The sequence below is a fragment of the Microcaecilia unicolor genome, chromosome 13, assembly GCF_901765095.1.
Source record: "Microcaecilia unicolor chromosome 13, aMicUni1.1, whole genome shotgun sequence".
NCBI classification, from domain to species: Eukaryota; Metazoa; Chordata; class Amphibia; order Gymnophiona; family Siphonopidae; genus Microcaecilia; species Microcaecilia unicolor.
The window spans coordinates 50,484,024-50,511,603 of record NC_044043.1 but is presented as its reverse complement, the minus strand read 5'-3'; the positions used below and the strand labels follow the sequence as shown (position 1 = coordinate 50,511,603).

Sequence of the window (27,580 nt, the reverse complement as noted above, 5' to 3'; positions counted from 1 at the left end):
GTCTTTGGAAATGTCTCAGGTTGCTGACTGCTAAGGAACTATAGATTTGGGGGAGAGAGTTGTAAGAAAGTAATCAGTTTACTTTTAAAACAATTGTATTGTTTTTAATATCCATCTATATAAAACAGACAAAATACATAAACCATCCAGAATCTGTTGCATTAGTGAATCTTCCCCCAAACCACCTCCTCTTTTAGTTTGAAAGCTTATATACTATAAATAGAAAACTCAAGCAGTGAGGTTTCATATAACCCCAGGACAGCTTTAATCTTCCCCTTTCCACCCCCCTTCCCACCAGACAAAAGTAATTAGTTTGATCTGAAGACCTCCAGAGAGGAGTCAGCCATAGAACTGTTGCTGCATGCTCTGCTTTCAGATGCTTTGACATTACTATTGCACTGCTAGCTGTAAAGTACAGTAGTGCAATAAAGTCAGAGCATTCGTTAGCAGAAAAGTCACCATTAAAAAACCATTACAGGAATGAAAGAGTTATCCAAAAACCCTATATGCATCTGCTTAAATATATATATATTTCTATAAAAACTAATATGACCAAAATTAATAAAGCTATTCACAATATTATTGGTAATCAATTAACTCATTTGAAAAGTTTAACAGCAAAACATGAGGACAGTGACACTGGCCAATGCCCTTTTAACATTGCACTGCTTTGTGTGTTTGGTCACTAGTAGTACAACATAAAAAGGGCACTGGACAGATTTCATTCAAGAAAAGTTATATTCCGATTACAAATATTCCCAGCAGATTCTTAAAAAAAAAAAAAAAAACATGCTCAAGAGGATAATTAAAAAATAAAATAAAATAAAAAGCTGTATTATGCATTGAAAGACCTCATTTCATAAAGGGGCCCTTGCCTTGTTAAGCACTTCCAATTTACCCTGTGTTAACCACTACCATAGAGCTGCTTTAAGGGGCTTAGTGGGGTTTTTTTGCAGTTAGCGTGTGTCTCAGTGGGCACAGCATGGGCAGAGAAATAAATATGGAAGGGATTTTGTAGTTAATGAGCCGCACTTACCGCACACTAATTGCCTAATGTAGAGTTAATACTGGACTACTTAGTGCCTCTTACTTATGTATAAGTGCTTCTGCATTGATAGGAAACAGGTATCTTGCATTGTATCTTGATTAAACACAATACTTGTAATATAAAAATAAACAGAAGAATGCCCCCAATAGTGTCACACAAATTCTTTTAAATAAATGGTGATTTCAGATCACTATTTATTGGACGAATCTTTTCATCAAGGCAGATAATAAATCCTGATAGAGTTGGAGGAAGGAGAGATCCACATTATGCAGAGGTTTATAGAGGGTATGGTGAGGACATGGTTTGGACATGCCTTAGGTGAGACAAAAATTTATATTCCCTTTATAAAAACGGAGAATACATTTATAGGGAAAAAGTTTCCCCATTGAGTTTTACAGAACCTCAAAATGCAAGTAAAGATGATAAAAAGTGCTCATTTTGGCTAGTGTTTGACAACAGAGTAAGGGAGTAATTCTCCTTAATACCCTTTTATTTCTACCCCCAATATGAAGATAAAAAAAAACCCTGCAGCCTCACCATTTAGTTGGTGGCACTTGCATGTCTAGGTTTGTAAAACAGAACAATTACACAAAGAAGCTGCTGGGTTAGTACTGTTTATTTTTATCGTGTGTATATTTGAAAAGACCGCTGCCTCTCCAAGTGCACTTAGAGAACATGTAAAATCCTGCCTTACCTGATAATTTTCTTTCCTTTAGTCACAACAGACTAATCCACACATGTGGGTTATAACCATCTACCAGCAGGTGGAGATAGAGAGCACTGAATTCTGTGATATAGGATGGTATGCTTCTTGGCCAGTTGGTATTTCTCATAACAAAAAGCAAAAGGAACAAATTAAACAATTGTTGACTCCCATCTCAAAGAAAACTCTCCCCATTTAAATCACACCAACAATAACCAATGAAGAACAGCAACAAGCTAAACAGAGAAACACAGGAAAATAGACAGACATCAGCCAACCAGGGATGGGGGAGGGGCGACCTGGATTCATCTGCTGTGAATAAATGAAAGAAAATTAAATCAGTAAGGCATAATTTTAACTTCCTTGTCATCAGCAGCAGACGAATACAGATGTGTGGTATGTACTGTTGGGCTTTTCATTTTACAAAATAGCCTTCTTTTAACATTTTCCAGTTAATATTGTACAACGTTTTGATTTGTTCTGAAAGGCGGCACATAAAAAAACTCAAACGTACATAGCAAACAGTTGTGCTGAAACATCCACACATTAATGTCTGGAAAATATATGCAATGAAGACCAGATAGCCAATCTGCAGATTTCTTACAGAGAAAAAGTGTGTGACTCCACCCATGACGCAGACTGGGCTTTAGTCAAGTGCACCTGAAGAAACTGGGGAGAAGATTTCCCTGCCAGTAAATAAACCAAAGCAATAGCCTCCCTGATCCAACAAGTAGTACATAAGTACATAAGTACATAAGTAGTGCCATACTGGGAAAGACCAAAGGTCCATCTAGCCCAGCATCCTGTCACCGACAGTGGCCAATCCAGGTCAAGGGCACCTGGCACGCTCCCCAAACGTAAAAACATTCCAGACAAGTTATACCTAAAAATGCGGAATTTTTCCAAGTCCATTTAATAGCGGTCTATGGACTTGTCCTTTAGGAATCTATCTAACCCCTTTTTAAACTCCGTCAAGCTAACCGCCCGTACCACGTTCTCCGGCAACGAATTCCAGAGTCTAATTACACGTTGGGTGAAGAAAAATTTTCTCCGATTCGTTTTAAATTTACCACACTGTAGCTTCAACTCATGCCCTCTAGTCCTAGTATTTTTGGATAGCGTGAACAGTCGCTTCACATCCACCCGATCCATTCCACTCATTATTTTATACACTTCTATCATATCTCCCCTCAGCCGTCTCTTCTCCAAGCTGAAAAGCCCTAGCCTTCTCAGCCTCTCTTCATAGGAAAGTCGCCCCATCCCCACTATCATTTTGGTCGCCCTTCGCTGTACCTTTTCCAATTCTACTATATCTTTTTTGAGATACGGAGACCAGTACTGAACACAATACTCCAGGTGCGGTCGCACCATGGAGCGATACAACGGCATTATAACATCCGCACACCTGGACTCCATACCCTTCCTAATAACACCCAACATTCTATTCGCTTTCCTAGCCGCAGCAGCACACTGAGCAGAAGGTTTCAGCGTATCATCGACGACGACACCCAGATCCCTTTCTTGATCCGTAACTCCTAACGCGGAACCTTGCAAGACGTAGCTATAATTCGGGTTCCTCTTACCCACATGCATCACTTTGCACTTGTCAACATTGAACTTCATCTGCCACTTGCACGCCCATTCTCCCAGTCTCGCAAGGTCCTCCTGTAATCGTTCACATTCCTCCTGCGACTTGACGACCCTGAATAATTTTGTGTCATCGGCGAATTTAATTACCTCACTAGTTATTCCCATCTCTAGGTCATTTATAAATACATTAAAAAGCAACGGACCCAGCACAGACCCCTGCGGGACCCCACTAACTACCCTCCTCCACTGAGAATACTGGCCACGCAATCCTACTCTCTGCTTCCTATCTTTCAACCAGTTCTTAATCCATAATAATACCCTACCTCCGATTCCATGACTCAGCAATTTCTTCAGGAGTCTTTCGTGCAGCACTTTGTCAAACGCCTTCTGAAAATCCAGATATACAATATCAACCGGCTCCCCATTGTCCACATGTTTGCTTACCCCCTCAAAAAAATGCATTAGATTGGTGAGGCAAGACTTCCCTTCACTAAATCCGTGCTGACTTTGTCTCATCAGTCCATGTTTTTGTATATGCTCTGCAATTTTATTCTTAATAATAGCCTCCACCATCTTGCCCGGCACCGACGTCAGACTCACCGGTCTATAATTTCCCGGATCTCCTCTGGAACCCTTCTTAAAAATCGGAGTAACATTGGCTACCCTCCAGTCTTCCGGTACTACACTCGATTTTAGGGACAGATTGCATATTTCTAACAGTAGCTCCGCAAGTTCATTTTTTAGTTCTATTAATACTCTGGGATGAATACCATCAGGTCCCGGTGATTTACTACTCTTCAGCTTGCTGAACTGACCCATTACATCCTCCAAGGTTACAGAGAATTTGTTTAGTTTCTCCGACTCCCCCGCTTCAAATATTCTTTCCGGCACCGGTGTCCCCCCCAAATCCTCCTCGGTGAAGACCGAAGCAAAGAATTCATTTAATTTCTCCGCTACGGCTTTGTCCTCCTTGATCGCCCCTTTAACACCATTTTCGTCCAGCGGCCCAACCGACTCTTTGGCCGGTTTCCTGCTTTTAATGTATCTAAAAAAATTTTTACTATGTATTTTTGCTTCCAACGCTAATTTCTTCTCAAAGTCCTTTTTTGCCCTCCTTATCTCCGCTTTGCATTTGGCTTGGCATTCCTTATGATCTATCCTGTTACTTTCAGTTGGTTCTCTTCTCCACTTTCTGAAGGATTGTTTTTTGGCTCTAATGATTTCCTTTATCTTACTGTTTAGCCACGCCGGCTGACGTTTAGTCTTTTTTCCCTTTTTTCTAATACGTGGAATATATTTGTCCTGAACCTCCAGGATGGTGTTTTTAAACAGCATCCACGCCTGATGCAAGTTTTTTACTCTGCGAGCTGCTCCTTTCAGTCTTTTTTTTACCATTTTTCTCATTTTGTCGTAATCACCTTTTCTATAGTTAAACGCTAGCGTACTTGATTTCCTAGTTTCACTTCCTTCAATGCCAATATCAAAACCGATCATATTATGATCACTGTTATCAAGCGGCCCTCGTATCGTTACCCCCTGCACTAGATCATGAGCACCACTAAGGACTAAGTCTAGTATTTTTCCTTCTCTTGTCGGCTCCTGAACTAGCTGTTCCATGAAGCTGTCCTTGATTTCATCAAGAAATCTTATGTCCCTTGCGTGTACAGATGTTACATTAACCCAGTCTATATGCGGGTAATTGAAATCCCCCATTATTATTGTGTTGCCCAGTTTGTTTGCGTCCCTGATTTCCTTTAACATTTCCGCATCCGTCTGTTCGTCCTGGCCAGGCGGACGGTAGTACACTCCTATCACTATCCTTTTCCCCTTTGCACATGGAATTTCAATCCACAGTGATTCAAAGGAGTGTTTTGTTTCCTGCAGAATTTTCAATCTATTTGATTCAAGGCTCTCGTTAATATACAATGCTACCCCTCCACCAATCCGATTCACCCTATCACTACGATATAATTTGTACCCCGGTATGACAGTGTCCCACTGGTTATCCTCCTTCCACCAGGTCTCAGAGATGCCTATTATATCTAATTTTTCATTTAGTGCAATATATTCCAACTCCCCCATCTTATTTCTTAGGCTCCTGGCATTCGCATATAGACATTTCAAACTATGTTTGTTGTTCCTAAGTACATCATGCTTAGTACTTGACAGTATTAATTGGCAATCTTTTGTCTGATTTTTATTGTTATTTAAAGATACCCGATCTACTACAATCTCTTTTGCAACCTCACTATCAGGATACTCTATCTTCCCTGTTGTGGTGATATCTTTGAAAGATACCTTATCCCGAACCATGCTCTTTTGAGCGACTGTCGGCCTTCCCCCCATTTCTAGTTTAAAAGCTGCTCTATCTCCTTCTTAAACGCCGATGCCAGCAGCCTGGTCCCACTCTGGTTAAGATGGAGCCCATCCTTTCGGAATAGGCTCCCCCTTCCCCAGAATGTTGCCCAGTTCCTAACAAATCTAAAGCCCTCCTCCCTGCACCATCGTCTCATCCACGCATTGAGACTCTGGAGCTCTGCCTGTCTCTTGGGCCCTGCGCGTGGCACAGGTAGCATTTCAGAAAATGCTACCCTGGAGGATCTGGATTTTAGCTTTCTACCTAAGAGCCTAAATTTTGCTTCCAGAACCTCTCTCCCACATTTTCCTATGTCATTAGTACCCACATGTACCAAGACAGCCGTCTCCTCCCCAGCACTATCTAAAATCCTATCTAGGTGACGCGTGAGGTCCGCCACCTTCGCACCAGGCAGGCAAGTCACCAGGCGATCCTCACGTCCACCAGCCACCCAGCTATCTATATGCCTAATGATCGAATCACCCAGTACAACAGCTGTCCTAACCTTTCCCTCCCGGGCAACATTTGGAGATATATCCTCGGTGCGAAAGGATAATACATCCCCTGGTGGGCAGGTCCTGGCTACAGGAGTACTTCCTACTTCACCAGGGTGATGCTCTCCTTCTAGGAGACCTCCCTCCTCCAAGGTAGCACAGGGGCTACCTGACTGGAGGTGGGACTTCTCTACAACATCCCTGTAGGTCTCCTCTATGTACCTCTCTGTCTCCCTCAGCTCCATCAAGTCTGCTACTCTAGCCTCAAGAGAACGGACACGTTCTCTGAGAGCTAGGAGCTCTTTGCATCGGGCACACACATATGACACCTCACTAATTGGGAGATAATCATACATATGACACTCAATGCAAAAGACTGGATAGCACCCCTCTCGCTGCTGGACTGCTGACTCCATCCTAGTGTTTTTGAGTTTTTCCGTAATTTAAAACTTGCTAAAGTATCAAGGATATCAGCCTATCACTAACTTACAGTTCCTCCTTTAAACCCCAATCTTCAAGTTCCGAAAGCACAAGCAAAATTTGTTCACTTACCAGAGAAATATCCTCTTCTCCCAGAACTTATTAGAAGGAAAGCTTTCACGCGCCGTTAGGCGCGCGGCACCTTGAGCAGAGGCCCCGAGTGGATCGGAACGGACCTGGGAGTCACTCCGGCGAAGGCTCCGAGGATATGCAGATGAGCTGCAAGTCCTCCACGGCACCTGAGAAGGCAACCGGTGGGAGAGCTGGGCACCTCTCAACCAAGAAAAGGCTTACCAGGGGTTAGGCCGAAGCCAGCATTCCTCCCCCTGAGGGTCACCTGATCCTGGCTAAGAAGTACCTGGTAGAGGCTGCTGGGCCCCCAAAGAGAACGATGAGGTGATCTGAGCAACAAAACTCATTTGTGATGTGAAGATATTGTAGCAACGCAACTAATTTGTGATGTGAAAATATTGTAGTGCTCAGCGAACATCAAGATAATGAAATTGTAGGATTCCTTGGGATCCTCCTCCTGAAATGACAGAACAAACAATGGCTGATTCAAATGAAAAGGATACAACCCGAACAACACAACCCTGGGTAGAAAGGAAGGCAAATGTGGGGATCGTGACCCCAGTCTCCAAGAAGCGGAGAAAAGGGTCCCTACAGAAGAGGGCCTAGAGCTCAGAAATGTGCTGCACTGAAGAGACTGGTACTAGAAACACCAATTTCAGTGTTCAGATCTTTCAACATAGCCTAAGAGGCTCAAAAGGGAGCCCTAAGGCTCAAAGAACAGAATTAAGGTTCCATTCAGGACACGGACACTGAAACCGTATAGGAGGCTTCAAGCAACTAACCCTCTTCAAAAATAAAAATGCACCACGTTCAGATGTGTGACCAAAGAAGAATTTTGCAGCTGACCACGAAAACAAGCCAAAGCTACTACTTGAACCTTCAGCAATTTGTACACCAGACCTATCTAACAGCCCTTCAGCAAGAAGGTCAACATCTATGGCAAGGAAGAGTGAGGGCGAAATCACCCGCTGAAAGTACCAGGACTCTAATGTTCTCTAAACCCTGGCATAGGCTGATGAGATACAGCACTTTCGCGCTTGCAGTAAGGTAGCAGTAATTTAATCAGAATACTCTTTCTTTCTCAACCTCACCCTCTCAAAAGCCAGACCATAAGACCAAAGCAGGACGGATTGTCCATTTGAATTGGACCCTGACAAAGAAGGCCCATGCAGAAGGCAAGCACAGAGGCTTGTCCACCATCAGACAGACCAAATCTGTATACCAAGGCCTCTTTGGCCAATCCAGGGCAACAGAATCACTTGCCTCAGATGAAGCATGATCCTGTGTAGCACCCTGCCTATCACCGGCTTTGGCAGGAAGACATAGAGAAGACCTGTCAATAGCCATGGCTGAAGCAAAGCATCTAGCCCTTCTGAACCACACCTCTGCTGAAAAACCTGGGAGCCTTGGCACTGTAGTAGAACACCATGAGATCCAAAATCAGAGTGCCCCATTTCTGAGTTACTAGCCAAAAGGCAGTCTCAGTAAGCTCCCACTCTGCTAGATCCACAGAATTCTGGCTGAGAAAATCTGCCCACACATTCATCATCCTGGCAATATGAGCTGCTGAGAGGAGCAGCAAATTCAATTATACTGAATGAAGCAGAAGGCTCCTCAACCACGTGGGCATTGCGTGTGCCACCCTATCTGTTGATTTAGGCCACCGCCGTGATATGATAAATAAATATTATCTGACAATATCCGGACCGGTTTGCCTTAGAGGTGGATCTGAATGAAAGGCCAAGAGAGCCCTGCAAAATGCCTAGAGCTGTCACGGTTGTGGCTGTATCCCATGCCTACACTCATCTCTCCTCCCGGTGACCAGGCCCTGTGGCTGCTGTGGACTGCTTTCTCCCTGTTTCCCCAAACATGTTCCAGAGATCATTCCAGTCCTACTCTGATGTTCCAGCATTCCAGCTTTGCTTTGGTGTTCCTGTAGCCAAGCCTCGCTTTGGTGTTCCTGCTGCCAAGTCTCATTCTTACTCATGACATCATCAGTAAATGCCTTTATAAAGCGCCTAGAAACTTGCTTTGCCTTTGCAACAGAGGTCTTCAGACGAGTTCTTGTCTGCGTGTGCTTCTTGTACTTCTTTCCTGCTTGCTCCAGTCCTGCCTGCCCTCAGCTTGTGTTCCAGTCCCGTCTGTTCCAGCCCTGCCTGCCTACAGCTTCAGCTCCAGCCCTGTTGCTCCAGTCCTGCATGCCTGCCTACAGCTTCAGCTCCAGTCCTTCTGTTCCAGTCTTGCCTGCAGCTTCAGCTCCAGCCCTGTTGTTCCAGTCCTGCCTGCCTTCAGCTTCAGTCCTCCTGTTCCAGTCCTGATGTCCATAGCCACCATCATCCAGGGCAGTGATACCAATGGCACTCCCTTGATGACTGTCTGAGTGGAGCCACCAAGACACATTGCTCCTTGCTGCAGGCGACCAAAGATGATGCAGATTGTAATCCTGGGACATCGAAGACCAACAGGACAGCATCAAAGACCAATGGGACAACATGAAAAGCTGAAGAGGCTGCATGCATGTCCTGGCCCATGGCACCACCTCAAGAGTCACCGTCAGACCCAAGCACCTAGGAATAATTCCAGGTGCATGGCTTTGGATCCTGCAACATACTCAATTTGCGACTGAATCTCGTCTCTCTAGGTCTCCAGTAGAAAGACCTTCCTCTAAGACACATCGAATCACACTCCAGGTACTAGAAAACAGATATCACCCTGGAGGTGACGATCTCCTACACTGAAGATGCACTAGTCAATGCATCTCAAAAAAGATATAGTGGAATTAAAAAAAAGGAACAGAGAAGGGCGACAAAAATGATCAAGGGGATGGGACGAATTCCCTATGAGGAAAGGCTAAAGTGGCTAGGGCTCTTCAGCTTGGAGAAAAGACGGCTGAGAGGTCTATAAAACAACAAGTGGAATGGAACAAGTAGACGTGAATCACTTGTTTACTCTTTCCAAAAATACTAGAACTAGGGGGAACGCAATGAAGCTACAAAGTAGTAAATTTAAAACAAATCGGAGAAAATATTTCTTCACTCAACGTGTAATTAAACTCTGGAATTCACTGCCAGAGAATGTGGTAAAAGCAGTTTGCTTAGCGGGATTTAAAAATAAGGTTTGGATAGTAAAAAGAAAAGTCCATAAGCCATTATTAAGATGACCTTGGGGAAAATACACTGCTTATTTCTAGGATAAACAGCATAAAATGTATTGTACTGTTTTGCTTGGCAGGTACTTGTAACCTGGATTGGCTACTGTTAGAAACAAGATGCCGAGCTTGATGGCAACGCTTATGTACTTATGATCAACCAGTCAGCTAGGTAAGGATGTACCCTGACCCCTTCTTTGCACAGGAATGCTCCCACCACCACCATGATCTTGGAGAAGGTCCTGGGGCTGACAGCTCAAAGGGCATAGCCTTGAATTGGAAGTGCTGCCCTAGATCTGCAAAGCGAAGAAAACGCTGATGAGAACCCAAATGGGAAGGTAGAATTAGTTCTTACCTGATAATTTTCTTTCCATTAGTCCCAACAGATCAATCCAGAGACTTTTGGGTTATGACCCTCAACCAGCAGATGGAGATAGAGAGAACTCAGAGTTTGCTATATGTGGTCATGTGCAGCCCTCCACAACTCAGTATGACGATACCAAAGCAGAACATCATCCTTATACAAAATAAATTACACTATCCTGCCTCTCCCACCGTTCTTAAGGTTAAAGAACGCAACACGCAACTGCCACTGCAGTGCTCCACCGTTGACTCGCTGAAACTGACGAAGTGTATTTCATATATAACTGTACTTAAATTCCAATAGACCAAAACAGATGCAAACGAACCGAACTTTTGAAACTAAACAAATGGAACCACAGACCCTCAGGAATACCAGAATCAGGCAGGGCCTCTGGATTGATCTGTTGGGACTAATGGAAAGAAAATTATCATGTAAGAATTAATTTTACCTTCCATTTCGTCCCACAGATCAATCCAGATACTTGTGGGATGTACCAGAGCAATCCTCAAGTAGGGTGGGACACATCAGCCCCATAGGCCAACACAGATGACCCAAACGCTGCATCCTGTCGCGCCGCCACATCCAACCGATAATGCTTCACAAAGGTATGTACAGATGCCCAAGTAGCTGCCTTGCAAATCTCTTCCAATGGAACCAAATGACACTCCGCCCAGGATGTAGACTGAGCCCTCATAGAATAAGCACTCACACGAATAGGAGGCACCTTACTCAAGCCGACATAGGCCGACACAATCGCCTGCCTTAACCACCGAGCTAATGTGGCCTTGGATGTCATGTTTCCTTTACTAGCTCCAGCAAATAACACAAACAAATGATCCGAATGCCAAAAGGAGTTTGTGACCTCCAAATACCTCACAAGCCCTCGCCTCACATCCAAACAGTGTAGGGCCTGGAATTTGTTCAGGTAATCCGCCTCCCGAAACGCTGGCAACATCACAGACTGGTTCAGATGAAAACACGAGACCACCTTAGGCAGAAAAAACGGAACCGTCCTGACGCATACCCCGGCCTCTGTGAACCGGAGAAAAGGGTCCCTGCAAGACAAAGCTTGTAGCTCTGACACACGCCTTGCCGAGGCCATGGCCACTTGAAACACCGCCTTCAACGCAAGATCCTTCAAAGATACCATACGCAAAAGGTGCGAATGGAAGACGCTGCATCGCCAGCAGCACCAAATTAAGAATCCACTTCAGAAGCACCGGAACCCTCGGAGGGCGGAGATGATAACACCCCGAAAACGCACCACATCAGGATGCGAAGCCAATGGACAACCCTGCAGAAGGCCTCTGAAACATGCCAAACCCGCCACTTAACTCTCAAGGAACTCAAGGACAGGGCCTTATCCAACCCGTTCTGCGAGAAGGCCAGAATATAACGCACAGAAGCCGACTTCGCCGCAATCCCAGCGGAAGCACACCAAGAGAGAAAGGTGCGCCAGATCCGCACATAAGACACTGATGTAGTGCGCTTCCGGGCCTGCAGCATCGTACCTATGACTTTCTCTGAATATCCCTTCCGCCTGAGGCATGCCCTCTCAAGAGCCATGCCGTAAGCCCAAAGCGACCAGGATTCTCCATGCAAACTGGGCCCTGAACCAGGAGATCGTGCCGAACCATCAGGCGTAGAGGTTTGTCGATCAGAAGATGGACCAGGTCCGCATACCATGGCCGCCTGGGCCAATCTGGTGCCATCAGAATCACCGGCCCTGAATGCCGAGCAATGCGGCCTAACACCTGGCCACGGCGGAAAAACATACAGAAGAACCTCTGGCCAGGACTGAATGAGCACGTCTATGCCCTCGGCCCCGAACTCTCTGCCCCTGCTGAAGAAGCGGGAGGCCTTGGCATCTGCGCGTCTGGCCATAAGATCAAACGCTGGAACCCCCCAGCGATCCGTAATCTGGTCGAACGCCAGCCAGGAAAGCTCCCACTCCCCCGGATCCAGCTGATTTCGGCTGAGGTAGTCCGCTTGAACATTTAGTACCCCTGCAATGTGTGCCACCGAGATAAGACAGAGATGCCTCTCTGCCCATGCGCAAAGCAGCACCGCCTCCTTGGCGAGCTGGACACTCTTGGTCTCCCCCTGTCTGTTCACATACACCACCGCTGTCGCGTTGTCTGACAGGACTCGAACCGCCTGCTCCCGCAGGAGTGCCAGAAACTCTTGTAACGCCAAACAAATTGCCCGCAGTTCCAAGAAATTTAATCGGCCACGCTGCCTCCGAGACCATATCCCCTGAGCCGATTTGTCAAGACAGTGTGCTCCCCAGTCCGACATCCGTGATCATCACCACCCAATCCGTTGTGAGAGGCATACCCCTCTGTAGACTCTGGGCTGAGAGCCACCAGCGCATGGCGAAGCGCACCCGCGAAGTCCATGCAAGGACTAGCGAATAATCCTCGGACAAGGGTGACCAACGACTGAGAAGCGACCACTGTAGAGGTTGCATGTGCCCCCTGGCCCATGGCACTACATCCAGAGTCGCCGCCATGGACCCCAGCACTTGAACATAACTCCAAGCAGTGGGTGCCTGTTCCCGCAACAGGGACGATAGTTGATCCTGAAGGCGAAGCCTGCGCTTCTCCGGCAGAAACATTCTGCCCAGTCGCATGTCGAACTGGACCCCGAGATACTCCAGGGACTGAGATGGAGTGAGGTGACACTTTTGTGTGCTGATGACCCACCCCTAAGAGCGCAGAACCTGAAGCACCCTGGTAGTAGCTCGAACACTTTCCTCGCGCGAGGGAGCACGAATGAGCCAATCGTCTAGATACGGGTGCACCCAAATGCCCTGAGATCGTAAATGGGCGGCAACTACTATCACCTTGGAAAAGGTCCGCGGAGCTGTCTTGTCCCAGCACTGCGAAGCGGAGGAAACACTGATGCGGCAGCCAAATGGGAATATGCAAATAAGCCTCCTTGAGGTCAAGAGCAGTCAGAAACTCCCCCGGCTGTACCACCGCCACCACCGAGCGTAGGGTCTCCATCCAAAAATGATGGATCCTCAGGGCCTTGTTTACCGCCTTGAGATCGAGAACCGGGCGGAACGTTCCGCCCTTCTTGGGAACTATGAAGTAAATGGAGTAACGACCCTGTCCCCGCTCGGCGACAGGAACCGGACACACCGCTTCCAACTGCAACAGCTCTGACAGCGTTCTCCGGACAGCCGTCCGCTTAGCCACAGCCTTGCAAGGGGACTCCATGAAAAAAAATCTGGTACGGGACGTGCGAACTCGAGCCTGTAACCGTCCTGCACAATATCTAGCACCCATTCTTCTGAAGTTACCCTGGCCCACTCTTCCCAAAAAAGGGACAGGTGCCCCACGATGGGAGGAAAGAGATGGGCCAGGGCCCCATCATCGTGGACCTCTGGCGCCCTGCTGCACCCATGGTCCCGAGGACGAGGGGCGGCAGTCACCCCGAAAGGACTGCTGCTTCTGCTGGCAGCGAGGCCTTTGAAAGGTGCCAGAACGCCCCGGCCTGTACCGCTTGGCCTCCCGAAAACGGGGACGCGTCGAGCGAAAACTCGCCTTCTTATCCTCTGGCAGTCATTGACCCTTAGAGTCACCCAGCTCCTTAACAATTGCTGCGAGTTCCTCGCCAAAGAGGAGCTTGCCTTTGAAAGGAAGGCGAGCCAGACGAGACTTAGAGGCACATCTGCCGCCCAGTGCCGCAACCAGACCCAGCGGCGGGCGGTCACAGCCAACGACATCCCCTTGGCTGTCGCCCGAAGCACATCATACAGCAAATCCGCCAGATATGCGAGCCCTGCCTCTAAAACCGGCAGGAAGTCAAAGTTCTTCTGCCGAAGCAGCTTTCTGGACCCAAGAAAGACAAGCCCTTGCTGCATAAGAGCCACACACTGAGGCCTGCAGGCATAATGCCGTCACCTCAAACAACGACTTAAGCAAGGATTCCAGTTTCCGGTCCTGGGGGTCCCTAAGGGCACTACCGCCCTCCACGGGTAAGGTGGTCTTTTTTGTGACTGCCGTAATCAAGGAATCCACAGTCGGCAACTTAAAGGATACCAAATCCTCCGGGCGCAACGGGTAAAGTCTCATCATCACCCTCGCGACCCTAAGGCCAGAGTCCGGCGTATCCCACTGTGCTGCAATCAGTACCTTCATAGCCTCATGAACATGAAAAGCTCTAGAGGGACCCTTAGTCCCTGTCATAATAGAGGGAGCCGCGCTAGTTGAAGGAACTGCATCTGGAGGGGAGATATTTAATACCTCCAAGGCCTGTAAAATAAACGAGGGGAGCTTGTCCTTCCGGAAAAGTCTTACTGCCGTGGGGTCATCCCCTTCCCCCAACAGCAACTCTCTCTCCTCCAGGTCCTCCGAGGGCGCATGCAGGGATTTCCCCTGATCCAAGCCCTTCCTCACTATCAGATGGACCCGACAACTCCTCTGTACAGGATAGTGCCAAACAAGGCCTTTTAAGCTGATTAGCAGCAGAAACCTGCCTGAACAACCGGCTGCAAGTCTGCGGTCCCGAAGCCTGCCATGCCTTTCATTTGAAAGGCTCTGTGCATCAGCCACACAAACTCCGGAGAAAATGGCATCGCAGACTCGTCCATCCCCGAGAACGCAGGAGTAAGCACTGCCCCCCCCCCCCACTGCTTCTGCCTGCGGGGCGCCGAACACCAGCCTGCCCCGCAAACCGGGAACTCCCTCCTTGGCTGTCTGCTCCTTCAGACATGCCTCGCATGCCCCTGATGCTGCTCTGCAGTTCCCACAACGCGAGCAGCGCTTAGCCGATTCAGATGGAGCTGACATCCCTGCAGCTCCATCTATCACAGCCCTCCCCCGCGCTGCCGAACCAACCAGTCCAGCGTCCAATTTGGTCTGAGGGAAAATCTCTGACGGCCCCGAGGCTTTTCTTTTTTTACCTTGAGAAGAGGCAGGAGAGAATAAAGGGGCCGGACCCTACACAGAAGTAACTGGGGAGGCTGGCAGGGACCTGGCACCACCAGGTATACAAAAGGTAATCACTTAGGGTATTATTGTATAATCAGAGTACTAGCTCAATAATTACATTCATAAATTGTACTCCGGACTAGCTTTAGTAACTCCGGACCAGAATGAGTAAAGACATTCAGCTGAAGTTAATTATTGCGCAAGCATTTTTTCGACAGCCTTCCATGAGCAGAACGTCCCGTTCTCACTTTGAACTGTGCCTATATTGCTTGTGAGAATAGATGGAACTAGAAATATAAATTGGACTATGGACATTGTATGAGGTTCCCTGAACAACAGGGTTGCTCAAGGATATCTTGAGTTATAAGATCTTCTATGGACTTACTGAGAATAATAAGTCTATAGCTTATGTGGAACTATAAATGATGTACAAGTCAAAATGTATGTTTATATATAGGGCATACAAGGTTTGAATGATGCTTGGCGAGTGGTTGTGAATATCGAAGAGTGGTGTGAAGGACACATGTTGTTTAATAAATGATAATGGGATATTTAAGCTAGTCCGGAGTACAGTTTATGAATGTAACCACCAGGTATAGCCAGAGCTAACAGCCCCCTCAACCCCACAACAGGCTCAACAAAACCCAAAGGAACGGGAATGGAGCCAGATCACTACAGAGCTGCAATGGTTATGACCCTCCACCTGCTACATAGAGAGAATACTGAGTTGTGGAGGGCTGCACATGACCACATATAGCAAACTCGGAGTTCTCTCTATCTCCATCTGCTGGTTGAGGGACATAACCCACAAGTCTCTGGATTGATCTGTAGGACGAAATGGAATATGCAAATAAGCTTCCTTTAGAAATAGAGAGGTGTGAAACTCTCCAGGCTGCACTGCCGCAAACACTGAGCGTAAAGTTTCCATGTAAAAATGCGTTGGCTTCAAAAAAACCGTTGACCTGCTTGAGGTTGAGAATCGGACAGAAGGATCCTTTTGGGGACCACAAAGTACACGGAGTATCTGCCCAGGCCCCTCTCAGGCATTGCACTACTGCTTCCAGGGCCCGTAATGAGCAACGCATGATTAATATGGCCTTTCTTTTGTGAGAAATGATGCAGAGGGACTCCAAAGAACCTATGACTGGGGAGACAAACTAACTTGTAGCTGTCTCAAATGTCCAATATCCACTGGTCTGTAGTAACCTTGGCCTATCCTCCGTAAAAATCAGGATAGCCATCCCCCTCTGAGACAAGATGGAGAGTGAACCCGCAGCCCATCACTGGGAAGAACGGGAGGCTGTAGAGGGTCTGGCAGGCTGACCTAAACAGTGCTTATCGGAGTGAAATGAGCGCCATTGCCGATACCTAGGTGTCTGAAAAGCTCAAGACTGACCAGAGCGGTATTGAGCCTGAGCTGCCCTAGAGGAACTGTTAGGCTTATCCTCCGGAAGGTGTTGGGTTTTGAAGTCCCTTAACACCTTAACCAACTTCTCCAGATCCTCCCCAAAAAGAAGCTTCCCCCAAAAGAGGAGCTTCATCAAATGCTGAATGGAGACAGCATCCACAGCAAATGCCTCACCATGACTGCCAAGTTCATCAGTTTAGCCGGGGCCCTGACCACATCATATAATGAATCCACCAAATACGCCAAACCAGCCTCCATGTCAGAAAATTCTAAAGTCCCCTAGGACTTATAATCTGAGAAGGCATCTGCTGCTTGTTGAACCCAGCTGAGACACATACGATACGACTGCTGCCTGCAGGTACAGGGTAGTTACATCAAAAGAGCTTCAGAGCTTGCAATCCTGGATTTCCTCGACAGCAACACCGCCCTCAACTGAAGAGTAGTTTTCTTAGTCACAGCTGTAACCAGTGAATCCAACTTGACCAACCTCAACTCCTCAGGAGAAATAGGATAAAGACGGGATATAGAATGCCACTTTCAAGCTGGCATTCGGAGAGGACCATTGAGGAGAAATTAGATCTTACCTGCTAATTTGCTTTCCTTTAGTCCCTCCGGACCGGACCAGGCTGTATTTTCTCAGTCTCCACCTGCTGGTAGGCGAGCACAACCCATCAGTCCAATCCTGGTCCGGTCCGGAGGGACGCTAAGGAAGCTGCGATTAATTCCTGAATGGCCTCAAAATGGAAAGGACCTAGGTGGCTGTTTAGTGCTAGCCATCTTCAGGAATTAGCTGCTGCTGGGACTGGGACTTCCATGTACTTAAGGGCCTCCAGAGCCTTGATGAATAACAGCAATCTTCTTTTCGAAAAACCGGGACCACTGTGGGGTCATCAGCCTCATCTGCCACTATCTCCCCTTCTTCCAAAGGATCAAGGGAGAATACTCAGATAACCAAGCCACCCCCCTGTGATGGCCCAGGAGGAGGGGAGACATGGTCTCCTTCAGCCAAAATCTCCACTCTCCTCTTTTTAGAGGAAGGGTCTCCTTGAACCACCAAAGAAGCCTGAGCACCAAGTGGCTGATAAGCCTGTTTGAGGAGTTGGTAAAATTATGTCTTACCTGATACTTTTGTTTCCTTTAAAGCAGCACATGAATCCAGGAACTAGTGGGTTAAGTCTGCCTACCAGCAGGTGGAGATAGAGATAAACAAACTAAAGGCAGTGATGCCAGACGGCCAGCGCCAGCTCCTTCCTCAGTTAGTATGTCATTCATAAGCATTTGCCAAGGCCAAAAATATGAAACCAGTAACAACCAAAAACCATCTTCACTATGAAAAACAGAGAACCAAATAAGAACTTCAAAATAACTGCAACTTGATCCAGAAATCGGAATCCTTTCCATGTTCCCATATCTGTCTGAACTCTGCAAAAGAGAACCTGGAAAGAAAAAATAGCCACACTGCGCAGAAAATGAAAAAACCGTCGGCTGAACTAGGGAGGGATCCTGGATTAATCTGCTGCGTTAAAGGAAAGAAAATTATCAGGTAAGACATAATTTTACCTTCCTAGTCACTTGCAGCAGATGAATCCAGGAACTAGTAGGATGTACCAAAGCATTCCTTAAGTAGGATGAGAAGCCAACACTCCCGCCCCAAAACTCGCGTCCTCCCGAGAAGAACTGTCTAGCCTGTAATGTTTCGCAAAAGTATGATGGGACGCCCAAGTAGCCGCCCAACAAATCTCTTCCAGAGATAAGGCCTCCGCCTCCGCCCAAGAAGCCACCTGTGCTCGAGTAGAATGCGCCTTCAAGGCCACTGGAGATGCCTGCCCTTGTAGCAGATACGTCGCTCCAATGGCTTCCCTAATCCAGCGAACAATGTAAGCCTCAGAAGCCGCCTCACCTCTTTTCGACCCCGACAAGAGCACAAAGAGATGATCTGAGCACCGAAACTCGTTAGAGATCTGCAAGCACCAAAACAAGGCTCTCCGCACATCCAGGAAACGTAGTGAGGCAAACTCCCCCGGATAATCCTCTCTTCGAAAAGATGGAAGATAAACCACCTGATTGACATGGAAAGCCAAAACCACTTTAGGTAGAAACAATGGCACCATCCGGATCAACACCCCTGCTTCAGAAAACTGCAAAAAAGGATCTCTGCACGACAAAGCCTGAATTTCAGAAATCCTCCTAGCCAAAGCAATGGCCACCAAAAACACTGTCCTAAGTGTTAGATCCTTCTCAGAAACCGGACAGGGACTGACAAAGAACTCCCAATTCCTAATGAGGACTTCCTGGAATACCTCGTGGAGAAGGCCAGTCGCATCCTCTCTAGGTGGAGACTCGTAGTCCAGGACCTCAAACCTCCAAACGAAATGGAATGGACTCAGTCATTTCCTTCACAAAAGAGGGAAACAAAAAGCTTTTTGGAGATTTTTTTTCCTTTCAAATAGAAGGGAGGGTTCACAGGGGATGCCATAGGACTCATCCTCCGAAAAGTACCATGATCCTCTATCTGACTCCCATGAGCATTTCTCATCAGTGTCAGACAGCAACTCCTGAGTGGGCCGAGACCAAGCCTGCCTTGACTTAGAGGAGCCATGCCTAAAGAGGGGCATTGAGGAGTCAGCTCCCACCACAACTCCGGCAAAGCTCTCTCTACCAATGTTGAGGGAGTACCGGCTTGGCCGGTACTCAACACTGGAGCTACACACGACACCAGAGTCGGAGGCCACACCGCAGGCTGAGGACCAAGCGGGGCCACAACAGGCAGCGGGGCAGGTGTAAGCACCCTGAGGTAGATACACACTGTTGGAAGAGGCCATCCAGCAGCTCAGGAAGCAAGGCTCTGATCCGCTCATTGAGGGCGGACACCAAGAAAAGCTGGGGTGCCGGCTCCGAAACAGACTGCAGACCTGATGGGGCTGAGACAGGTCCTGGTGCTAGGGGACCGACGCATCGGCACCTCCTAGATCGAGGGAAGCGGTCCTCCCAGTGCCAATGCTTCTCGGGTGCTGAATCCCGGAAATCGGGGGTTGGGTCCCAGGGGCCCTGAATAGCAGTCGGCATCAAGACAAATGGAGACCCACTTGAGCTACTGCTCCCAGTGTCGATGCCCAGTAGCAGCCATGCGGACTGATGCTCCCGATCTAGACCTCGACACCGCTCACCTCAAGAAATAGGACCTAGTTCCAAAAATCCTCTCTTACTGAGCCTCTCTGGGAACCTGGGTCTGCTTCTTCATCCAAGGACAGAAGGCTATGGTCGGGCCCTAAACACTGAAGACACTAAGAATGATTTTCCTTGCCAGAGATGGTACGATTGCATCGTTTACAGCGCTTGAAGCTACTAGGAACTCGAATGGACATGGATGGAAAAACCTCCGCAGCCAAATCAAACAAAGCGAAAAAAAAAAAAAAAAAACAAGGGGAAGTCAAGGCCTAAACACGGCCTAAAGATGTTGAAAATAAAGGAAACAAAACTTTTCAGACCAGACATGAAGAGACTCCACAAAAGCTGCTTCTCCTCACCAAGGTAGAGAAATAATTGCAGTAACCATGCTCCCATGACAGGCGGGAAGGCACTCGCGCATACACAGTGGAGTGATGCTCATGCTCCAGAAAGCTCTGTTTTTTTAGCTTGTTACAAGCTCCAGACCGGGCAATGCGGAATCACACTACCCAATTGTTAGAATTTTGGCCTGCTTGTCCTTTGAAAAAAAAAAATGATTATGTGTTAAGGTACAGGATAAGACATACACATTAGAGACTTCATACCATAGCTCTCTGAAGAGACCTTGAAGGCGTATCTTGCTAAGGACGCAAAAAGACTTGAAGCAGTTCAGAGAAAAGAGAAGAAAATGTTATGGGGGCTTGTGTCAAGATGTATGAGAGACTTGAATACATGGAGAAAAGGAGAGACAGGGGCAATACGATAGACATTCAAATTCAAATATTTGAAAGGTATTAATCTACAAACCTTTTCCAGAGATGGGAAGGTGGTATAACTAGAGGACATGAATTAAGGATGCGGGGGGGGGGGGGGGGGGGGGGAAGAGGAATAATGTCAGGAAGCACTTTTTCCACAGAGAGGGTGGTAGATAACTGATGCCCTCTTGGAATTCAAAACTGTGTGGGATAAACACAAAGGAATCCTGCATAGAAAGCATGGCATCAAACAAGCTTAGTGGTTATTAGATAGTAACACAAGTAATGGGTAAGCAAAGTCAGTGCAGGGTAGACTGTGCTAGACAGATTTGGATGGGCTGGAGTGAGCTTAGATGACAACTTCAGAAGTTGGAGAACAAGGCCAGTGCTGAGCAGACTTCTACGTCTGTGCCCTTAAAATGGCAAGGACAAATCAAAATCAAGTATACCTATGTAGCACGGTTGCCAGATGGGCGGTTTTCCGCAGCCCGCGGCGGGTTGCGGTTTTTTGGGCTGGTTTTGGTTTTTTTTGTGCGGGGTTTGCCGACGTTTTGGGCGGGGCTGATGATGGTGGGGCTGATGATGGAAGGGGTGGGGCTGACGGTGGGGGCAGGGGTGATGACGGAAGGGGCAGGGGTGTGTGCGGTTTTTGGGCTGTTTTGTGTGGGAATTTTTTTTTTATATGGCAACCCTGCTATGTAGTATCATATACCTTATGCTATAATCTTGTTGGGCTGATTAGATAGACCTTACACAGTCTTTACCTGTCGTCATTTATTACATTACTGTGTAGAAGGGAACGAGACTGTAAAACAAGGCCAGAATGTGATAGAATCTAAAGCTCGGTTCAAAGGAAGATTAATTTAAACAAAAGGATCAGCTTCAAGCGTTTACCATGACAGATGGGTGTGTACACTAGCTCAACAGCCAGAATGGTGGCTGCAAACTGTATCAACGGGTGGATGGTTTTACACATGCCCTTGCCCTCTCTCATTCACTATTCACTTCCACCAACAGAGGCAGGATGTTGGTCTGATGAACCTACGACCTACTCGAGTTCGGGCCAATGTGTACTAAAGCAGGAAAAGCACTCTCACATCACAAGTGCCCTACATTTAGATAATTCCCCAAAGATGCACTGCTAGACAAGGTCCTTATTCTGAAGGCTTTCCGGTTACTACTAACAAAAAGTGGGCAGCATAAGAGTACAAAAACACAATTCACTCAGACCCTCCCCGTCTGCATCTCCCGCCATTTTCAGAGCCTGTTACCCGGATGCAAATCAATCAACGCGCGAGCTGTCCAGATTTTAAATACTTCAGACCTTATAAATTGTACATATTCACAAAAGAAAAATTAAAAAAAACCCAACCCTTTGTTTCTCTCCTCTACAAAAAAAGACAATAGGATCTGCACTCTAAAAAAAATTTACGGCAAAAAAAAGCCAGGCCTGTGCTTAAAGATACTATTTGTATTGTAGCGGCGCGGCCGTCTCGTTCCTGTCCGTGATTTCACACTATCAGGAGGGGGCGGGGAAAAAATAAATAAAAAGTATACATACTTTAAAAGAACACCTCTCTCGAGATGATGCTGCCGACGCTGACAAGATAACGACACGAGCAACAGAAAAGGCGAAAGCTCGGATGCTTTACGGGCTTTCCCCAGCTCGGGGGGAGGAAAATACTAGCACTCACCATCGCTTCCAGCTTATTAACCGCCGTCTCCATGTTGAATAATTTACATTCCTCAGGCGGCCGCGTACACGCCAGCACCAAGCCCCCTAAAAGAACAGCTCCTTTCATTGGACAGCTGTCATTTGGAGCCGCATCTCGATTGGCTGCCCGAGAGAATATTTCCCCTCCCCCAACTTCTGGTTGGCCACTAGGTAATGTAAACCTTCGAAAGAACCGGGTTGGGTTTCAGGATTTATTCGAAGGTCCGCTGCTGGAGCCTGTAGAGGTGATGAGATTAGACTGTTTTCTAATGAAAAGCTTTGATGACATTTCAACCATCAGTTAAGGGACGTATAAAAGTAAGATACACACTGAGGCATATTTTCAAAGCACTTTGGGAGGCTAAGTTCCATAGGTTTCTATGGAACTTTGGGAGGCTAAGTGCTTTGAAAATGAGCTTGAATGTCTATTTCTGTCTGTTCCGTTCTTCTACGCCTTCTTGATGCTACTCTATAAATTGTTGTTCCATAATTTCATACCTGATTGGTTTGCTTTTGATTAGAGAACGCTTTTGATTGGATGTTGCTTAAGTACTCGCAGCCAATCGATATGGTTGCTGGCAAACGCCGCTTTCGGATTAGTTGATACAACCTGGGTTTTAATTTTGAGTTTTAATAACGTACAAGTTGCGTGTTTTGTTTGAATAATTTCTTATTTTCCGAAACTGTAAGTCTTTTTTTTTTTCAATTCTTTATCTTTAGTCATTTTTTTCTCTGTCTTAATGATGTACGGATGAATAGTGTTTTAAGTGATTCATGATATAAAATATATATATTTTTTAGATATACGAATCTGTCTTTATTAGATTCAAACCATTTTCTAACATGTATGTGAATTTTATGGTTTACCCAAGTTATGTGTTGCACTGTTTTTTTTAAATACATTTAATCAAAATAGAATTTGGAGTGAAAATAGCAAACTTTCACAGTTTTGCTGAAGATAAAAAGGGGAAGATAAAAGTCGGCTCGGATCTTCTGGATCCCGTCGGTACTATCTTTAAGCTACAACAAATGAAGGGGTTGTAGAAAATCCAACGCTACAGCAACATAAAAATAATCCACAGGAAAAAGTTATAAACCCATAAAGAAGTGCATATATAGGTACACCTATAAGCCACGTTTGCTAGGATGGTTACTCGCTCCGATGTTAAATAAATCTTGCCGACTGGACCCTTACGCCATCGTTGGCCCAGGGGCAAGTTTACATCATTGTTTGACCCCACTGAAGTGGCGTCTAAGATAGTGTTTTTTTGTATGCTATGCTATACACGTCTTTGAATACTTTTAATACAGCATTTATGCACTTCATTGGGTGTAATGGAAGTTTTTTTTTTTTGCCTGTGATGAAAAAAAGCCAGGATTATATTGATCCACTTCGCTCTTCACAACTGTCAAAAGTTAGAGCTTTTCCCTTCCTTTTCATATATGCTCTTTTTTTTTATAGGCGTATAACTTTTTCCAGTGGATTATTTTTGTGTTGCGGTATTATGTTAAAAACAGAGCTCTCAGCTCTGTACTATTTTAACTGCTGCTGCTACTTTCGGTATTTGGCTCACGAGCCCCCTCCCCCTCATGTACCCCCTTCTCTGCTGGGTCTCTCCCCCGCAGGAAGTGCTGCCGGTACATGCTGACCTCTTGGACCTGGGTGGAACCAGCGGCCCTTTTGGAGGGATTAGGTGAGGGTTTTGGTGGGGAGGGGAGGGGAGGGGAGGATCCTCTCCTTTGGGTGGGAATGGGTGCTGCATCCAAGGGGATGCTGCTGCCCTCCTGAGCAGGTTGCCCTTCGACTTGGATTACATAGTAGCTCTCTCCATCGTCCTGCCCCCTTTTCTCCCCAACTTCTCTACTCCCTTCCTATCCCAACACTTTATAAAAGTGAACCAAGGCATGTACACACTGCTGTGTTGACTGCCACTGATGCCTTTGGAATGTAGTAAGTCCTCCTGAGCTGACTTTCTGCCGGCTCGTAAAAAGAGAATAGCGCTTCAGAGGAGGCGGGACCTGCCAAAGAAGGACCAAGCATGTCGGCGCTGGGATGCACTGCATTCTAAAAGCATCAACGGGACCCAGTTAGTCAAGCAAAAACGGTGAGTTCAAGAAAACTTGGGACAAGTACGTAGGGAGTGAAAGGGAGAGCAGATGGCATAGACTGGATAGGCCATATGGTCGTTATCTGCCTCTTATTTTTATCTTTTTTTTTTCTAGGTAGTGAAGACATTTGCTTTATATTGGGGGTGCTCAGTTGATACAGAGCTGTGGGCATTTAAACATGTTAACCATCTCTATATATAAAAGGCACCACCAACGTTCTAAATGAAGCCTCCAGCCGGAAGTGTGAAGGGGGAGAGAAATCCGGTTTCCCCATGAGTGTCTGCCCCCGCCCTTGCTCTCTCTTGAACACAAACAGTGAAGGAAAACACAGCAAAGCACAAAATCAAATTGCTCTCTCTGTAACAGTGAAGGACTCAGAGGGGGGAGGGGAGAGAGGGCAGAAGCCCTCACTATCTCTATAACACAGCACAGCAGGAAACTTAACACTGAAGGACTGGTCGAGGGGGGAGGGGACAGAGAGGACAGATAGCACACAGGGAGGGAGCGAGGGCAGGGAGTGGGACACACACACTCCCACATGCACACACAAGAAAACCTTGCTAGCCCCCGTTTCATTTGCATCAGAAACGGGGCTTTTTTACTAGTATCTAAATAAAAATATGGTATAACTATGCAGACTTTTTTTTTTTTTTTACTGCTATGCTTTCTGAGGGCCTAGTTTGCCTTACTATTGTGAATGGGATGTCATTGCAGTGGTCACCTGCACCCCCTCCCTCCCTGAGGCCAAGCTGTTAGATACATGTTTTGAAATGTGAAAGCATCAATGATATGTTTTAAATGCAGAAGGATTTTATGACAAGGCTGGAAATTAGAGGGGGATTCTTTTATGAATATGGAACTAGTGCTTACTAATAATATGGCTCTTTCAGATCTAGAGAAATGGCAAAGTTTAAGCAGCCACCACAAAAGAGGAAGCTAAAATATAAAGGGAAACCGCACAAGGTTAAAAAAAGAGAAGCTACACCAACTAATGATCTAAGTCCCACTCCTCTAGGGTAAGTGAAAGTAGATCAGATGCAGAAAAAGGTGTATTTACTGCCAGCTAAGCTAGGGTTTTGTTTTTGTTCGTTTTTTTTTTTTCCAAGTTTTAGTTGAAAGAAACTTTTCTTCCCCTAGAGCTTCCAAGAGGGAAAATGTTTTAGATTGGTCCAGATTTCTGTCAACCTCACTGATACATTATAGGACCTGCCGCACTGACTTCAGAGACTGCAAATACTACACTGCAGTGGCGTAGCCACAGATTGACTAAGATCCACGAAAATGGTGTATCCCTACTCTGGCTGGTAGGGATCCCCAGGCCCTGTCAGTTGGATGACCTTCTCCATTGGCAAGAACTCTTTCCAAGCTCAACAGCCAGTGGTGGTATCCCTGAGCCCAATGCTGGGCCACCCCTCGGAGGCATCCCCAGACAAATACTTGGGGTGGCAATGGGGGTCAAGCCAAAGCAACATTTCTGTACATCATGCCCACTATATATCACTCACACACACACACACACACACACACACACCCCCACCCATCCCCTTTTTAAAATAAAATAAGACACCATGGCCTTCTAAAGAAATCCTCACCCTCTAGCTAGTTTCACCTACCAGGTAAAACCACCACTATAATTGATAACAACATCCAGTAAATTCTTCTGTGTGGTGTGAAGTCTGGATTCCCTACAGGATTGGACAGAATGTCCATAAAATACATTGTACCTCCAGTTCTGTATCGCAAATTCCATATTCTTCAAAACTATCTTCCTTACAAAGAGTAAAGGATAAGGATCATGGATTTGATATACGGCCTCATACTAAAAAAAATATTCAAATTGTGATTATCACCTCAGGAGCAGCATACACGCTCCTTCCACTTTTTGTTTATGTGGTGATTCCACAGGATGTGGAGACCACTAGGTTTTGAGCATTTTTATTTTGGGTGCCAAGGGCCTGCTTTCAAATAGGGCCTGTAACACAAAACCCTGCAAAAATACATTCAAAACCTATATAGCAAACTTACCAAACCAGAAGAGCCCTAATCCATCTATGAAAATGCAGTGCTATAAATATATTACACTGGGCTGTAGAGCACCAATATACCTGCTACTGGAGAAAGTAGAACACTTAGATTCCTACACAGACACTACTACATAGTGCAGAATGCTTTACCTCATTCGCACATACAGAACATGGACAGTCTCTCACTTGATGCAAAATAGGGGACCACAAAAGGCATGCAGACAAACTGAAATGGAGGCGCCCCCCTCCTTTGCACCCAAGAAAGCCAGACGCTATATAAGCAGGGCAATACTAGAAAAAGAGAAACAGAAATACATTTTCTCTTGTAGTCTGCAAAATACAAAAGTAGAAAAGATGTATGTTTCCCAAAGTAGACGCATCTCGATCCTTAAAAAGTAATAAATATTTTTCTTTTCTACCACTGCCTGGACATTTTATTTCTAATTGGGCTGGTCCCAGTCTTTCAACTTTCTTTGTGTCTTTTTTTTTTTTTCCCAAATTAATTTCCAGGTTTGCCTTTCCATTTCTTCTCTTTCCTTTTGTCGTCTGTTTCAACTTTCTTTGCATCAGTCTGCCACGGATATTTTCTTTTCATGTTATTTTTTCACTTTTCTGGTTTTTTTTTTTTATAGCTACCAATTTTGATTTACCGCAGTTCTCCATTACTCTCCCCCTTTTCACTTCTCATCTACCTACTAGCTTTTCCCTTCACCTTTCATTGCATTTTTAGTACTCCCATTTCCCCCTCTGTCCCCTTCCTTTGCCAGTTTCCTGTCCTCCCAGGCCCTAGTCCTCTGTACTTACTCTGTTAGCTCTCATCTCTTTACCACTCCAGCTCCATCCCTTTCTCTTTCCTTATCTTGCCTCTAGGCTATTGTTATCTTCTGTGATGCCCACACAGGAACCTCCTGGTGCTAAACTGTCTGTGTCCCTTCTGTCTTTCAGCACTGGCTGGATCATGTGACCTTGTTGACATGCTGGGGGAAAAAAAGTGAAACTCAAAGCAAAAGTACTTTCTAATAGGTGCTGCAGATAAGCAAAAAATAGCTGATAAACCTCTATAAAAAAAAAAAGTATGTTAAATTCTAAAAACCACCATGGATACCATCTATGCATTCCGATGACAACATAGGGGTCAACATGGTGGCCGTAACTAAAAAGTGCTTAAAGCCTTAAAACACCTCGCTTTTACAAACAAAATATATAT

The 27,580-nt window shown here is 46.2% G+C and overlaps 2 protein-coding genes across 6 annotated transcripts in view; one reads left to right on the top strand and one right to left on the bottom strand.

The window, feature by feature from the left end:
* Positions 1-22,343, bottom strand: part of SKA2 (spindle and kinetochore associated complex subunit 2) — a 47,593-nt gene extending 25,250 nt beyond the window's left edge. For both annotated transcript variants that reach the window (XM_030222596.1, XM_030222595.1), the window contains exon 1: positions 22,221-22,343. In XM_030222596.1, coding sequence (XP_030078456.1) covers positions 22,221-22,328 — 108 coding nt within the window. In that variant the 5' untranslated portion in view covers positions 22,329-22,343. The remainder of the gene's footprint in view (positions 1-22,220) is intronic.
* Positions 22,344-22,353: 10 nt separating this feature from the next.
* PRR11 (proline rich 11) overlaps positions 22,354-27,580 on the top strand; it is a 50,741-nt gene continuing 45,514 nt past the window's right edge. For 2 of the 4 annotated variants that reach the window (XM_030222593.1, XM_030222591.1), the window contains exons 1-2: positions 22,354-22,558; positions 25,240-25,365. In XM_030222593.1, the coding sequence (XP_030078453.1) occupies positions 25,250-25,365 (116 nt within the window). In that variant the 5' untranslated portion in view covers positions 22,354-22,558; positions 25,240-25,249. The remainder of the gene's footprint in view (positions 22,559-25,239; positions 25,366-27,580) is intronic. The other 2 variants (XM_030222592.1, XM_030222594.1) reach the window with 2 other exon arrangements.